We start from the raw sequence: 17,198 nt of genomic DNA, 5'->3' as shown, positions 1-17,198 counted from the left end.
ATAGCAAAATATAAAAGAAAGGATTTTCACATTAAGACCCTGTTACTTATTTCAGAATTCAGGGTCATCTTTTTTTACTTACTGTCGCAAATTAAAAAAAACAATAATAAGTGCATCTAAAACAATTTGTGTTGATATTCAATGAATATAACTCTATAACGTGGGATAGAAATTCCACTTAAACTATAGTAGCTCAGTGTATAGAGGGGAAAAAGTTTGAAAACTAGAAAATAAAATGTTCCCATATACTTCAACCTCTATAAAAGAAAACTATTCTGGGTTATATAACAAAAATAAACCTCCCACCAGTGATCTTGGAAATCTTGAATTTTTTTTCCTGCAGGAGGATTTATTATTTTCCACTGAGTGTCCATTCATGCGTTTTCTTCTTGTTTCTATTCATAGCACCAGATCCTGACTAGCATGCACAACCTCAAAAGAAAAGAAAGACTAAATACAAACTGTGTAAAATTAAATAAAATAAAGCAAAATAAAAAGGCACATGTTCAGACTGGTTACCTCAGGGTGGTGCCATAGTGTCTAACGTGGAATAGCGCTCACGGAACTCACCTTATACGCAACACTATTGGATGAATCCACAATGATGAACAGGGGCTTCCTTGTGAAAGGATAGAGATCTCCAGGATGAAGGCTGGGAAAACAACAACAAGAGTAACAGTGAATGACTGTATAACTTTATCAGCCAAGTCTCAGAAATCTTATTCATCAGTTTGGTCTGCTCACATCTCCTTTTTGTCACAGCACTGGGAGAAAAACAAAGATTAATTAAGCAAAAGACCAAAAAAGTCTGTATTTACTGGGGTAGACAAGTTAACAGTTTTATTTGGAAAAAAAAAATTCGAACATAATTATTATTCAAGCTGAAGAGAAGTCTATATATTTAATATATATTAATATATTTAAAGATGGATTAATAAATACACATGAAAATCTCAGAAGTCAGCATTTAGGGACTTACTTAGTATTTAAAAGTTCCTCCTAAGAACATGTTCTGAAAACAAGATGTAATAACACAACCAGATTTCTATTTCAATGAATCTTTCAAAATCTATATCCATTTTAAAGATTTTTATTATTTTAAGCTATATCTTAATATTGCAGACAATAAGCAGGGGCTCCCCTTCTATTATCTACATTTCCTCTGGACATGTGCATCAGAATCAGCTGGGGTGCTTGTTAAAGATACAGATTCACTGTGGCCCACAGAAGGCTAAAGTCCAGTAACATGCATTTGAGAGCCACTGCTTAAGGTCACAATTTTGGTGTGCATGCTCTTTCCCATGGTTGGTGGACAATGTGGGTAGTTTATAAATATTAATGTAAATATACAAAATGATGTTGTCAATGAGCAATATCATCAAACCCCAATATATTTCAAATACAAGTTTTTCTGATATAAATCATTTACAACTATGGTCAACTATAGCACCAACACATGGCTTGGGGGACCATTAGCTATTATACGTGCAATTTGAAACATTTCCCTCTGCCCTCCCTTCCCCACTCTTTAATATGAAGAGTTATGTTTTTATGTAAAGTGCTATTAAAAATGCAGTTTCAAGCAAGTCCTGTTTCCTCTATAATGAGACTGCTCTCTCTTAGCTAGGGAAATTTTAGAGCCTATAATGGCCCAACCAGTGAATGCACTGAGCAAACTTTCATGGATGAAATCTCCTTGAAATCATACAGCTAACTTCATTTTTGCTATATCACACCAACATAACCTTATATTAAAAAGCTTATATTGGAAAAAAAAAAAAAGCTTATATTGGGCTTCCCTGATGGCACAGGGTTAAGAATCTGCCTGCCAATGCAGGGTACATGGGTTCAAGCCCTGGTCTGGGAAGATCCCACATGCCGCAGAGCAACTAAGCCTGTGCACCACAACTACTGAGCCTGTGAGCCACAACTACTGAGCCTGCGTGCCACAACTACTGAAGCCCGTGCACCTAGAGCCTGTGCTCCGCAACAAGAGAAGCCACTGCAATGAGAAGCCCACACACCACAACAAAGAGTAGCCCCGCTCGCCGCAACTAGAGAAAAGCCCGCGTGCAGCAACAAAGACCCAACACAGCCAAAAATAAAATTAATTAATTTTAAAAAGGTTTATTTTGATATTAACGTGCATCATGTCCTGCCTTATTATTTATGTATATATTTGTCTCCTCCAACTTGAATGAACAGATCTCCAGTGATTGAATAGTTCCTGACATATAATACATACTCAATAAAAAATTGTAAAATAAATATTAACCAACAATTCTAATTGCCTAAGATAGTCAGAGCCTGAGATATTGCTGGAATCCAAATAAGTGTTATGAATAGCAGTCTAAGGGAACATTCCATTTTACTTAATATTTTATAAGAGAGAACTATAATTTTTATAATACATACCAGTGCATTTCCTTGTGGGATTGATTTCGTTTGTGGATGGCATCTCCATTTATAATATCCCGGTTACTATTAGTAAGTACCCCTCCAAAATCATAAGGACCTATAAAAAGAAAGGGAAGAATCCTAGACTTCAATTGGAGAGTAGCATTGATCTGATGTTCAAACACAAAGGTGTTGGGTGAATCTTTCATTGATACAAATGGAAGATAATTACAAAACATTTTTATTAATTGAAAATTTAACATTTTAGTTTAACTTAGCATTTAAATGATTTCAGCATGTTGCCTGTTCCAATATTTTAAAAGATAATCTGACCATCTTCATCAGTTCTTCAGATTATAATGAGAAACAAAACAAGAATCTACTGCATCCCATTATTCTGGAGATCTGGGATGTTCAAAATGATCTTCTCATTTCAAGCAAAACTAAAATCTCAAGTTCAACAAAATTATTTAAGTAAGAAAGTTGCAGAATGGAGTCCTAATAATTTCTTAAATATAATTTTAAGAGAGCCACTAATTGTAAAATGTAGGGAAATTTTTGAATGGAACTTGAAAATTCTCACTGACAAAAACTTCATTTTTAAGAAAAGAATTACCAAATACCAGTGTAGGAAAAACTCCACTATCATTATTATTACATCAACCACTGTAATTCCGGTTTGGGAATTAGCCTTTTCCCACTGGTCCTATCAGTTAGTTAAATAAACTCTTGTGTAAATGGAACAGCAACCGTGGGATGTTAGGAATAATCTCTCTCAAAGGACCATTCAGTTAGTAACTACTGTACTTTGAAAAAAGTAAAACAAGAGATCAATACATTAGGCGGGGCGAGAAAATCTGATTCAATAGTGTATAAGATATGGAAATAATTATTTATAAATAAAAGTACTAACTTTATCACCAAAAAATTAAAGTATTTATGATTTTGCATCACTTTTTTTTTTTTGCAGTACGCAGGCCTCTCACTGTTGTGGCCTCTCCCGCTGCGGAGAACAGGCTCCGGACGCACAGGCTCAGCAGCCATGGCTCACGGGCCCAGCTGCTCCGCGGCATGCGGGATCTTCCTGGACCGGGGCACGAACCCGTGTCCCCTGCATCGGCAGGCAGACTCTCAACCACTGCACCGCCAGGGAAGCCCTGATTTTGCATCACTTTTAATAGTGTTATATTTTATCCCTTAAAAAAAAATCACTGCAATGAAGAGAGATTTATTTTGTTTTGTTTTCATTTTAACACTTTAAGAGGATCTGTAGGTCATGCAAGGAAGATGGCAGGGACATGCATTGTATAAAGGAATGCAAATTTCAACAAACAAATGAGGAGGAAAATGTTAAGGATGTTAAGAACAATTTTTTTTTTGTCCAGGTAAAGATTTAATTGCCTTGTTTACATCCAAGCTACTCATCTAGTTCAACCAATTTCATATACTCTGGACTCACATGTTCTGGACAGCTTGCAAGTTTTTATTCTAAAATAGCATCCCAATATTCTACAGATTGACTCCATAAAACCAAAGAAAGGACACAAAATAAAATTATGTCAAGGACTTGAACTTTCACAGTTACAAAAGTGCACTGATTTCTACAAGACTTTCAGCCACAGTGAAGCCGCTGACCAGATTCCCTAACACACTAAAGGCTCAGAAAACTTCAATGATGTGAAGTAGATAATTAGGCTTGGTTATTCCATGCACAAATATGTGTTTGCTTTTAGCAAATCTGTTAGAGAGGCATGCATGTAGTATGTGAATTTGCTGATTTTTTTAAACTTTACTGTATAATATTTCAGCAAATAAAACAGACTGGGGTATCTACAAGATTGCCGATTCAGCAAACAGACCAGGTTTCAAATTTGGGAGCCTCTCTAGAAAGCTTGAGATTGTCTGTGGGCTATGGGCCATCGCCTTGTAGAAAATAAAGAGAATTCAAGCCCTGCTCACGACAGGGAGCATTCCTTTATTGTACCTTCACTATCAGAACGACCTGTGGGGAAAACGCCAGTGGCTGACAGGTAAATCAGAAGCACACTATTGGCAGGCAGCTCCTGAAATTAAAGAAAATCACATATACAAAACGACAAACAGAAAACAACAGTTTTATTGAAAGTTCATGACATTTTACAGTTGTAGGGAAAACAAGAACCTAATTTAACATATAATGGTCTCCTCCAAGAGAAAAGTCACTCTTGCTAGTTCCAACTTATAACTGTCTACACAGCAAAGATTCATTATTAACCTATAACCATTGCCAAAAGTTTTGAAGACAATCTCTGCTTCAAAACCCCATCATTTAAAGAACGTTCTCTGGAAAACTTAAGATGGAGAAGTAAAGATACTGACTATAGGTCTAAAAGACAAACTTCCATCCGTGCCTTTCTCTATATAAACTGAGAGGAATTCCCTACTCATGGTTCTTTCAGACGACCAAAATGTTTCCCAGAGCCACCATTCAGGTGGCTATTCTATTTATAGAACATGCCTATAAAATCTGCTCCTGTTTTTCAGTTCTGCATTGACTATTATGCCTAAAGCAGTTTAGCAAGAAAAACCCGGAGAAAGGAGAAGGATAATTACTCAATATTCTCATTAATTAATGGTAGGGAACATTCAAAACATAATAAGCAATTTCCATTCCAAAAATAGCTATGATTAGGATATTCTAAGGCAGTTTTCATTTTCATATTTTTCCTAAATTCTTGACTCAAATATTCAAAGAGAAGAGTGACTCTCAGATTCCATTTAAGGCACACTTTCCCCATATACTAAAAAGTACTGGATGATAGATACCTTAAAAGATGCTGCTAAGAATGTGTATAGTTGGCTGAATGTTGGTTTGTAGAGCAGGTACTTGTGGGGGTTTTCTCGCCTGGTAGGCTTGTCAGCTGATTCCTATATTTACACACAGAAAACAATGCACATACAGTCGGTCCTCTGCATCCATGGATTCACCCAACCACGGATCAAAAATATTTAGAAAAAAAATTCTAGAAAGTTCCAAAAAGCAAAACTTGAATTTGCTGTGCACCAGCAACTATTTACATAACATTTACAACTATTTACATATAATTTACACTCTATTAGATGTTATAAGTAATCTAGAAATGATTCAAAGCATATGAGAGGATGTGCATAGGTTGTATGTAAACACTATGTCACTTTAAATAAGGGACTTGAGCATCTGCAGGTTTATCCACGGGGGTCCTGGAACCAATCCCCCATGGATACAGACGGATGACTATACAAACTGTACTTGACATATGAATTATCAATGCCTATTTTTACTATCCTTTTCATTAAATATCTTTTTTTAATTAGCATTATGCTTATCTATTTCTCCTGCGTCTCATCAGGAGAATTCTTTATTCACACTCATGGCTTTCGCTGAATAATAGCATTCCATGAGGAGCACAAGCAGCAAATTGCAGATGTAGGGAGAAGGTCACCTGCATTCCTGGTTTATTCATCTGGGAAGCTAAATTCATTGGCTCCCTTTCCAGGGCTTGTAACATCCGGAACATGTCAACAGTTAGTTCACTGAACTTAACCTGCAAGGAAAACAAACCTGACCGTTAATGCAGTATGCAGACCTTGAAGTGTTTAATCATATTGTTACTCTTGACTTTCATGTGTACCTGATGACACTGGATATTTTATTCCAAAAAATTTAAAAAGACAGAAAGTTAAAAAAATTGTACAGTGACACCCTTATGCTCAATAGCTAGATCCTATAACATTAACATTTTTCTATATTTGCTTCATCACGTCTCGCTCCATCTATCAATACTTCTATCAATCCATCAATTTCCATAGGTATTTTTAAAAACAAAAAGTAGTCACGTAAACACAGAGACCTATATTAGATCCCATAAAACATGTTAACTTTTGGCAAACCAGGCAGGCTGAAATATGACTATGGCCCATTTTAAAATCACTTCATTACATTTTGGCACTACATAATGTTTAAGGTTGAATCCTGAGAATTGCCTGGAGGTCCAGCGGTTAGGACTTGGAGCTCTGACTGCCGGGGCCCTGGGTTCAATCCTGGGTTGGGGAACTAAGACCCCACAAGCTGCGTGGCACAGCAAAAAAAAAGAAAAAGAGAAAAGACTGTATCCTTTTCTATTTTGTTTTGTTTTTAACAACTTATTTTTTATTTATTTTTGGCTGCGTCGGGTCTCAGTTGTGGCATGCAGGCTCTTCACTGCAGTGTGCCGGTTTCTCTCTAGCTGTGACATGCAGATTTTCTCTTCTCTAGTTGTGGCGTGCGGGATCTGGGGCGCGTGGGCTCTATAGCTTCCGGCACGCAGGCTCTCTCGTTGAGGCATGCGAGCTCAGTCGTTTTGGCATGTGGGGCTTAGTTGCTCTGTGGCATGTGGGATCTTAGTTCCCCGACTAGGGATTGAACCCGAGTCCTCTGCATTGTAAGGCGGATTCTTTACCATTGGACCACCACGGAAGTCCCCTCCTTTTCTATTTTGAATAATACTTCTACAGAACTTCATGTAGGCAAGGTTTTAATTTAAATTAAAATGTTTTAATTTAGAAATTTGCAAATTAAAGCTTTAAAATCCAAAATTGGAGAATTATAAGAAAAAGTTAACAACAACAAAAATGACAGATGTAAGGGAAGGATCCAAAATTAAAACTTGTATAAGTAATACATATAGAAAAGTGTATCCACTGGTGACTTTTCCAATATCCCATAATTTTCAGTAAATTACAGTTGTAGTACCTTAAATCCTCATTGTCATGGGACTATTCTGTCATGAAAAAATATCTGAAATTTGCTTTTGACAAATGTACTTAAAAATAACTCCTCCCCCATTTTTGCCTGATTGTAAAGGCAATATACAGATGTAGAAAGTTGTAAGGAAGAAAATAAAAATCACTTTAAATTTTTTAGAGATAAATCTTTTATGATATTGGTAAGTTTCTTCCTTGTCTTTTTCTTGTGCATATATGTATTATACGTAGACATTTTAACATATATAATAAAATAATTCTGTTTACATAGGTCCATATTATTTTCACTTGCCATAAGTATCTTCTTCTGTGATTAAACATTCTTTCTAAACCATTTTAAATGTCTATGGTACAGTCCATATATAGACACAGCATAATTTAACTATTTCCTAGCAAATGGATGTTAGGATATTTACAATGAAATAATTCTGTAACAATCAAAAGTACTATTTTTCAAAGTGAATTTTAAGCATAATTCCTTCACAATTCTTTACCTGGTTATTACAATTACCAATAATGAGTGCATCAGCCAGAGACAACTGTCCCACAATCATGCCCTGTTCCAGCAATGGGGCTCCTGTTTCAGCAAGGCGATTAGACGTGATAACAATGGTATTATCATCATTTAATACCATCACAGGGTCTGCCTGGAGAAAAAGCAGTAAGTGGTTGATGGCCAAGACAAAATGTCAATATAAGAAGTTATTCCTTCTTTTTGACATATACACATAGTAAAAAAGTATATCACATATGTATGCATTTACATACATAATTATGACAACCTTTCTTGTCAAGAACTGACCTCAATGAAAGCTGCTACTTCTTGAAGCACCAGGTTCCATTCCACTTGATCTTCAGTATTAAAGCGGTGAGTATAATCTTCAATTTCATCCGAGAGTTCCTGATTTTACAATATCACAAAGAGAAATGGTTATAGAAAAAAAATCATAAAAATACATTGTATATTGTACCATACTCCTGACAGAAACTGATACAGTTAAGAAGTTTGATTATTATCAATATACGGTCCCAGTTATAACCAAAACAGAGTGAAAATTACATGGGCTTGCTTCAAAATCAAAAACTCCAAAATGATAACACATCAATAAGATTTTCATAGAAATCTACAGTGACCCATACCTACTCAGTGCTACATCAGCAATGACTTTATTAACAGGAAACTCTTAAAGGTAAACCCCCCCAAATTTTAACATTAAAAAAAAAATAAATATAAATTCTTTGTATTTATATCATACTATTTCTTTTGGAAATAATCTTATTAGTAACTGGGGATGGAGGAAGAAGGCTTGTCAAAACTAGCATGTTATACTGAATCACTTTGTTGTACACCTGAAAATAACACAATACTGTAAATTAACTATAATTCAATTAAAAAAAAAAGCAAAAACTAGCATGTTATACTCAAGCGCCAAAAAATCAAGAAGTATGCCATTGAAACCACTAACTGAATACAGAGTGTAACCAGAATGTAGCATGCAATAATTACAGATATTAAGTGAATCTAGAATGCAGTTAACTCTTAATTACCTGAAGTAATGAAGGATAGAGTGATGCAGACATACTAAAGGGAGGAAAAATCGAAACTCATTCACACCTTTGTAAAACATTTTTCTTGACCTAACTTTTCAATTATTTTCTTAAACCAAATATTTTAACTTTTGTTTGCATTTGCCAACCATTCATTGATGGGTGATGAAATGTAAAATAAACTGAGGGGACAAAAGTAAGAAATTAAGACAATTATCTCTGGTGTATTTGAAATATGAAGAGTTGGAAAAATTTTTTATCATTACCCTTGTCATAAGTTACCATACTCTCAAAGTTGTAATGATTTAGATATATCAAAATTATTTTAACCTTAAATCTATTTTTAAAAAACAAAATTATCCATAGACAATGAGAGATTAGGATTTTAATTATTTTAAAGTACATTTACCTTCACCAGATCCTTTACAACATCCATTTTGTTGAGAAGAAGACAAACTACTATAAATCTTGCATAGTATCGTAGCTTCTTAACTACCAACTCAGGTCTATGGTAGAAAAATGGAAAATCATTCATGACATTTAAAAAAATATGCTTTTTGATTTTTCTAACTTTCTGATAGCTTTTTAAACTCTTTTGATACTATTTTGCACAGTTATAAACATTGCTTCATATAACCTATAGTCTTTTAACACATTTCTTACTCAATGGTTCATTACATTGTTCATTCATATATTAAATTCATTCAAGAAGTATCTATTGAAACTTAGATGCATCAGGCACTATGCTAAGTACTAGATTAGAATGATTAAAAAAAAAAAAAAACTATAGACACAGTCCCTTCCCTCACAGATCTTACAGACAGAAAAGTATTTAAAATGTAGAGGAGACAGATAAATACTTAAAATACTGGAATAAATATTACAATGATGTAATATTACAAAATATTACAAGGATTACAATTTGAGCCCACAGGACAGGATCTTGGGTGAGAGAAGGCATCTTAGCGAGAGTAATGTTTAAGTTAAGACTATACGGAAGACGTTACAGTAGAAACTAACACAACACTGTAAAACAACTACACCCCAATAAAAAAAATTAAGGGCTTCCCTGGTGGCGCAGTGGTTGAGAGTCTGCCTGCCGATGCATGGGACATGGGTTTGTGCCCCGGTCCGGGAAGCTCCCACGTGCCGCGGAGCGGCTGGTCCCGTGAGCCATGGCCGCGGAGCCTGTGCTCCGCAACGGGAGAGAGGCCACAACAGTGAGAGGCCCGCATACCGGAAAAAAAAAAAAAAAAAAAAAAAAGAGAAGTCACTGCAATGAGAAGCCCATGCACCACAATTAAGAGTAGCCCCTGCTCGCCACAACTAGAGAAAGGCTGTGCGCAGCAACGAAGACCCAACGCAGACAAAAATAAATAAATTTTTTTAATTAAAAAAAGATGAGAAGACAACAGTCAGGAAAATATGAGGCAAAAAGACTTCTAGGAAGATCAGTCTTTGTTTTGAAATCTTATTTTTCTAACGTTAATACAATCAAGCCAGTTTTCTTATGCTTACTATTTGTATGCCGTATCTTTTTCTATCCCTCTACTTTCAAGTACCTGTGTCTTTTCATGGTAACGCATCTTTTGTAGACAGTATATAGTTAGGCCTTGCTTTTTTATCCACTTTGACAATCTCTGCCCTGTATACTCAGGAACTCAGACCATTTACATTTAGCCTTATTGTTGCCTTGGCTGAGTTTGCAACTCTCACCCTGCTATTTGTTTTCTACTTGCCCCTTCTGTGTTTGTGGTCCTCTACTGCTCCCTCCTTGCTTTCTTTTCAGCTAATCAAATATATTTTAGTATTCTATTTTATATCCTCTATCAGCTTTGTATTTATACTGCTTCATTACTGTTCTTTTCGTGATTGCTAGGAATAGCAACACACGTCCTTAACTTATTAAAGGCTATTTACAATCTATATTACACCTCTTCACGCCTGACCCTTAATATTTATCCCTTATCTGGAATTCCCTGGCGGTCCAGTGGTTAGGACTCTGAGCTCTCACTGCTGAGGGCCTGGGTTCGATCCCTGGTCGGGGAACTAATATCCCTCAAGCCTCACAGTGTAGCCAAAAATACATATATATATTTATCCCTTATCAATTCAAACCGGACATTTCCAATTTCTACTTCCTGTTTTCCACATCCTGCATTGCAAATAAAAAACCTTACAACGATATATTTTTTGTATATGTTTCGCATTTTCCATAATAATATTTTTTTTAATTCCTCTTTGACCCATGAATTATTTAGAAATGTGTCTACTGATTAACATAATGATTTTTTTAAGCTATGTCTCGCTCTTAATTTTTAATGGAATTGCACCACCGTTAGACAATGTATACTTGAAAAATTATTGAAACATTTTTTTGTGGCAAATATAAGTCAACTTCACAAAAGTTTCATATAAGCTTGAAAATTATGTGCATTCGCTTATTGTCATATGCACTTTCATGCACATTAGAACAAGTTTTCAATTATGTTACTCAAATCTTATAGTTGCTTATCTTCTTGACACATAATTAAATGTTATATTAAAAATCTCCATGTACAATACATGTGACCATTTATCAATTTCTCCCTGAAAATATGCCACTTTTTGTTTTGTTTATTATTATGCTACATTACTGGGCATATACAAGTTTAGAAATTTTTTATTTTCCTGAGTTGTTCCTTTTATCATTATGAAGTAAAGCTCCATCCTTAATAATATTTTCTGCCTTAAATATAAATAATGTATACATAAATAGAGCAGCATTTCTTCCCCTTAATATCTGTCTCATTTGTCTTTTCCTATGTACCTTATATCTTTGGAGGGCCTCTTGTAGATAGTATATTACTGAATTTTTCTTAAAAAGGCATACTGATAATCTCTGACTTTTCCCTAGGAAGTTTAGATCACTTTCATTGACTATGATTACCAATGTACTTGGACTTGTTTCTACTTTATTATTTCGTGCTATAATTATACTTTTTTTCATATATATTCCTTTCGTACTTTTTACTGTAATGATCATAATTCACTTTCCTCCCCCTTCTACCTGTTTTGAATTTACACCTTCTCCTTATGTTCCTTAAAAATACTTTTCTTAATATTTTAATAAGCAAACTTTACTTACTCTAAGCTTCCTCTGAACAATAAATGGAGCTTACTAGTATGGTTGAATTCTGCATTTTCTCCCTTCTTTCATGTTGTTTTCCAGGATTTGGCACCATTTTATCTTAATAACCTCAATTAGCCATTATTAAGATGATTACTGTCTTATAAAGTCCATGCTTCCTTAGGAAGGGGATAATTTTTTCTCATGAATCCTTGTATATCATCCCTTCCTTTTAGTTTCAATTTTCCTCTTCCTGAAGAAATCCTTAGAAGTTCCTTTATGTCACCAAAACCAACCATGCCCCTGCCAGGCTGTCATAGCACTGGTCAGAGGGTTAATGACCTGGGGATTTCCCTCACGTTCTTGACAGCTAAGCTTTCCATTTAAAGGGATGGTTGATTCTTTTTTAAAATAAATTTATTTATTTTAAAATTTTTATTTATTTTTATTTAATTTATTTATTGTTTCTGGCTGCATTGGGTCTTCACTGCTGTGCACAGGCTTTTCTCTGGTTGCAGCGAGCGGGGGCTACTCTTCGTTGCGGTATGCGGGCTTTTCATTGTGGTGGCTTCTCTTGTTGCGGAGCATGGGCTCTAGGTGCACGGGCTTCAGTAGTTGTGGCTCGCGGGCTCTAGAGAGCAGGCTCAGTAGTTGTGGCGCATGGGCTTAGCTGCTCCGCAGCATGCAGGATCTTCCTGGACCAGGGATGGAACCCGTGTCCGCTGCACTGGCAGGTGGATTCTCAACCACTGCACCATGAGGGAAGCCCCAAATTAATTTATTTTATTTATTTATTTTTGGCTGCATTGGGTTTATGTTGCTGCGTGTGGGCTTTCTCTACTTGCGGCGAGCAGGGGCCACTCTTTGCTGAGATGCACAGGCTTCTCATTGCAGTGGCTACTCTTTGTTGCAGAGCACGGGCTCTAGGCGCACAGGCTTCAGTAGGTGTAGCACACAGGCTTAGTTGCTCTGTGGCATGTGGAATCTTCCCAGACCACAGATTAAACCCATGTCCCCTGCACTGGCAGCCGGATTCTTAACCGCTGCACCACCAGGGAAGTCCTGCAATGGTTGCTCCTTTTTAGCCAGTACTTCTAGGTGTTTTGGACGCGCAGGCTCAGCGGCCATGGCTCACGGGCCCAGCTGTTCCGCAGCATGTGGGATCTTCCAGGACTGGGGCACGAACCCGTGTCCCCTCCATTGGCAGGTGGACTCTCAACCACTGCGCCACCAGGGAAGCCCCCTTCTAGGTGTTTTGAAGACACTATTTTAGATTATCTAGGCTGACACACTGTCAGAAGTGGAATTCAAAACGGAAGGAAAATTTGAAAGAGGTTGATGTCAATTCATACTTAAAATATTAATAAGACAATTCCATTAATTTTTTGAGAAAAAACAGGTTCTATGAAACTATATGATAAATTATACAATCATGTAACACAGACTACATGAACATATACTGAACCAGGGATTGGCAAACTTTCTATAAATGGCCAGACATTAAATATTTTAGGTATTGCAGGCCAAATATGGTGTCTATAGCATATTTAACTTTTTTTTCACAACCTTTAAAAACGTAAAAAGGATTCTAAGCTACCAGACAGTACAAAACCAGGCCATAGTTTGCATATGAAGTGAGGAGGCATTCGACTTTGGAAACCACTGTGTTGAACTGCTATCCACTCATACACATGAGAGGCTATCCTATCAAGCCTGAAAACCTGAATGATGACCCACAGCCTTCTGCCTGCTGCAGAAGAAGTCATCCTGTGAAGCTCACGACTGGGAGGCGTCAAGGTCTTCAAGTTTAGATTCACATTTTCCACTGTTAAAAACTTCAGGGCTTCCCTGGTGGCACAGTGGTTAAGAACTAACCTGCGAGCTCTATTTACAATAGGCAGGACTTGGAAGCAACCTAAGTGTCCATCAACAGATGAATGGATAAAGAAGATGTGGCACATATATACAATGGAATATTACTCAGCCATAAAAAGAAACAAAATTGAGTTATTTGTAGTGAGGTGGATGGACGTAGAGTCTGTCATACAGAGTGAAGTAAGTCAGAAAGAGAAAAACATATACGGTATGCTAACACATATATATGGAATCTAAAAACAAAAAATGGTTCTGAAGAACCTAGGTGTAGGACAGGAATAAAGACGCAGATGTAGAGAATGGACTTGAGGACACGGGGAGGGGGAAGGGTAAGCTGGGACGAAGTGAGAGAGTGGCATGGACACATATACACTACCAAATGTAAAACAGATAACTAGTGGGAAGCAGCCAGCATAGCACAGGAAGATCAGCTCGGTGCTTTGTGACCACCTAGAGGGGTGGGATAGGGAGGGTGGGAGGGACACGCAACAGGGAGGAGATATGGGGATATATGTATATGTATAGCTGATTCAATTTGTTATAGAGCAGAAACTAACACACAAACAAACAAAAAGAATCCGCCTGCCAATGCAGGGGACATGGGTTTGAGCCCTGGTCCGGGAAGATCCCACATGCCATGGAGCAACTAAGCCTGTGCATCACAACTACTTGAGCCTGTAGTCTAGAACCCGCAAGCCACAACTACTGAAGCCCGCGTGCCTAGAGCCCATGCTCCACAACAGGAGAAGCCACCACAATGAGAAGCCAGCGCACCGCAACGAAGAGTAGCCCTGCTCACTGCAACTAGAGAAAGCCTGTGCACAGCAAGACCCAACGCAGCCAAAAATAAAATAAGTAAATTAAGAAAATAAAAAATAAAAACTTCAGGGCTTCCCTGGTGGCGCAGTGGTTGAGAGTCCGCCTGCCAATGCAGGGGACACGGGTTCATGCCCCAGTCTGGGACGATCCCACATGCTGCGGAGCGGCTAGGCCCGTGAGCCATGGCCGCTGAGCCTGTGCGTCCGGAGCCTGTGCTCCGCAACGGGAGAGGCCACAACAGTGAGAGGCCCGCGTACCGCAAAAAAAAAAATAAAAACTTCAGTACTGTCACCACTAGAGGTGACATGATTTTCTTTGGCAAAGTTCTTCTGGCACTCCATAATTGCCGCCTCGTCTAACCTGTTAGGACCACTACTTGTAAGATGCTGACTCTTGACACATCTGCCTGAGAAACTGTTTTTCTGGGTGGCTAACTGAAATATCTCCCCCCAGCCTCTGTGTGCTTGGAAACTTCACCTTCTCAGGATCTAACTCTGACCAGATTCAGCCTTAGTCATTTACAACCATCAGGGTTTGCAGCTTCTAGGACAAGTGATTATGTGCTATTGTCTTCTCCGCCAAACATGATGGGCCATGGAATTAGGACATGCTGAGAGTTGTGTATGTTTGGTGATAGGCAGTCACCTTGGTAATTGTTGGAACATACCATTCCTCCTGGCTTTGACACAGTCCTTAGGTACTGAGACAATGCAGAGAGAACTTGGCCTTTGGAGGAGAGATTTTTGCTTTTTAAAGCTACTGTGAAATTGTGGAATACTTTCTTACACAGGTTTAATCTACCAGCTGTTGATTTTAGCAGCTGCTGCCAACTGCTACCTTGACTGGCCCTCTTGCCCTCGATGAACTGAGAAACAAACAACTTACCAACTGAACAAAATCTTTCCTAAGGTACAGGGAACAAGGTCAAGATTTCACAGACTGGACTGTCCTTTGATGCTATGTTAGTGGCCTAAGGCAAGAGATTTTGTCATCCTGGTTCCAAATAATCCCACCTCTGTTCGTCTACCCTGCTCTAGGAGGCAGCACAGGAAAACAATTCATATGTGGTGTTTGCTATTAGTGTAGAAAATGATTTTAATAAGTCAGACTGTTGGGTTTTAAGCCAAGGGACCTAAGGCCAATTTCCCTTTTGGCAAATTAGAAAATGCGGAAAAGTGAATTATATAAGGTATTTTACTATTGCTTAAAATAGTTCTTTGCTTATATGTATTTTTCATACTCATAAAGTGTTACATAGCCCTTTTGCATTTTTTTAGGGATATAATTTATCTCACCAAGAATTCAGACAAATTGTACAACATGAATGCAAAAAAAGGGGAAGTTGGAGGAAATACATCTATAGTGAAAGTATCTGAAGCAAACCATAAGAAAATCTGAAAGGATAGTAATTGATGGAACTTCCTGATAGAAGGAGGAAGTAAGGCCAAAAAGACTTGGGGGAAAAATGTAGACTTCAGCATCCACACACCTTACTTGTTTCAAGCAAACTCCTTTAGACAAGTGTGAACAAGATTTGCAAGGGAATGAAGGGGATTGACAAGAGTGGGGCTTTCCCCAAAATGTTGCTGTTTAGCTGGAAAGCTTATGGTAGCCAACCACAAAGTGTTCTCTAGAAAAATAGGTAAACACTATGTTTTCTTCTATTTCTAAGAGAATATAATCTTTCCACTTATATAACAACTGTGAGTTCTGATGCTGAGAGTAGAAAGAACTTTCAGATATTCCAACAATTCCTGGAATGCTAGCAATAAAGATGCTCCAGCAGATCCCTGATTTCTTCAATAATTACTTTCTCATCTGGAATCTACCTGTACTCCAAATATGTCTGGGACACCCATAAAAAGGTAATCATCTAAAAGGAAAAGAGAGGGATTTCCCTGGTGGTCCAGTGGTAAAGAAACCATCTTCCAATGCAGGGGACACGGGTTCAATCCCTGGTCCGGGGAACTAAGATCCCGCATGCCGTGGGGCAACTAAGCCCGTGCCACAACTACTGAGCTCATGTGTCTCAACAAGAGAGCCCGCACACTGCGAACTACAGAGCCCATGTGCTCTGGAGCCCGCGCACCACAGTTACAGTGCCCACACGCCCTGGAACCCACATGCCACAACTAGAGAGAAGCCCACGTGCCACAAGAAGAGCCCGCGCACCACAATGAAAGATCCCGCTTGCCTCAATGAAGATCTCGCGTGCTGAAACTAAGACCTGACACAGCCAAAAAGATAAAAATAAAGAAATAAAAATAAATAAATATTAAAAGGGAAAGAGTACACTTGCCCGGCTTCTTTTCATTTTCCTTCTCTCACCCTAGCATTGACCGCACTGCGAGATACATAATAAGTGCTCAACAGATTACTATTGGGGATGAATAACTTCTACATGATTTTTTTTCCCTAACAGTGGAGCTACACAACTGCAAAATGGTATTGGATTTATAAAAGAAAACTCAAACAGCATTACAGCCTTTTCTTTAGTCCTATATGACAGTTGTCAACAGGGTTTTGAATGTATACGAACTAAGATGACACAGGCTAAACAGAACAAAGGTATCAGCTAAGCCTCATTTTGGAGTTGTTTCTTTTCTATGAAACTTCGTGTGACCCCAATCTCTCATAAAGAAATAATCCACCCTTCCTTTGTGCTCTGATTCTACCCTGGTACTGTGAC

At 37.7% G+C, this 17,198-nt stretch overlaps 1 protein-coding gene across 1 annotated transcript in view; it reads right to left on the bottom strand.

Moving 5' to 3' along the window:
- SCAI (suppressor of cancer cell invasion) overlaps positions 1-17,198 on the bottom strand; it is a gene marked incomplete at its 5' end in the record, with an annotated part of 135,728 nt that overhangs the window by 29,119 nt on the left and 89,411 nt on the right. Inside the window, 8 exons of the mRNA XM_082843584.1 lie at positions 571-652; positions 2,416-2,515; positions 4,382-4,460; positions 5,203-5,304; positions 5,859-5,960; positions 7,653-7,805; positions 7,961-8,059; positions 9,116-9,212. Coding sequence (XP_082699710.1) covers positions 571-652; positions 2,416-2,515; positions 4,382-4,460; positions 5,203-5,304; positions 5,859-5,960; positions 7,653-7,805; positions 7,961-8,059; positions 9,116-9,212 — 814 coding nt within the window. The remainder of the gene's footprint in view (positions 1-570; positions 653-2,415; positions 2,516-4,381; positions 4,461-5,202; positions 5,305-5,858; positions 5,961-7,652; positions 7,806-7,960; positions 8,060-9,115; positions 9,213-17,198) is intronic.

This window comes from Leucopleurus acutus, assembly GCF_964270905.1.
Source record: "Leucopleurus acutus genome assembly, chromosome: 7".
Taxonomy (NCBI): domain Eukaryota; kingdom Metazoa; phylum Chordata; class Mammalia; order Artiodactyla; family Delphinidae; genus Leucopleurus; species Leucopleurus acutus.
The sequence above is the reverse complement of the archived record's forward strand: the minus strand, read 5'-3'. Positions and strand labels throughout refer to the sequence as shown.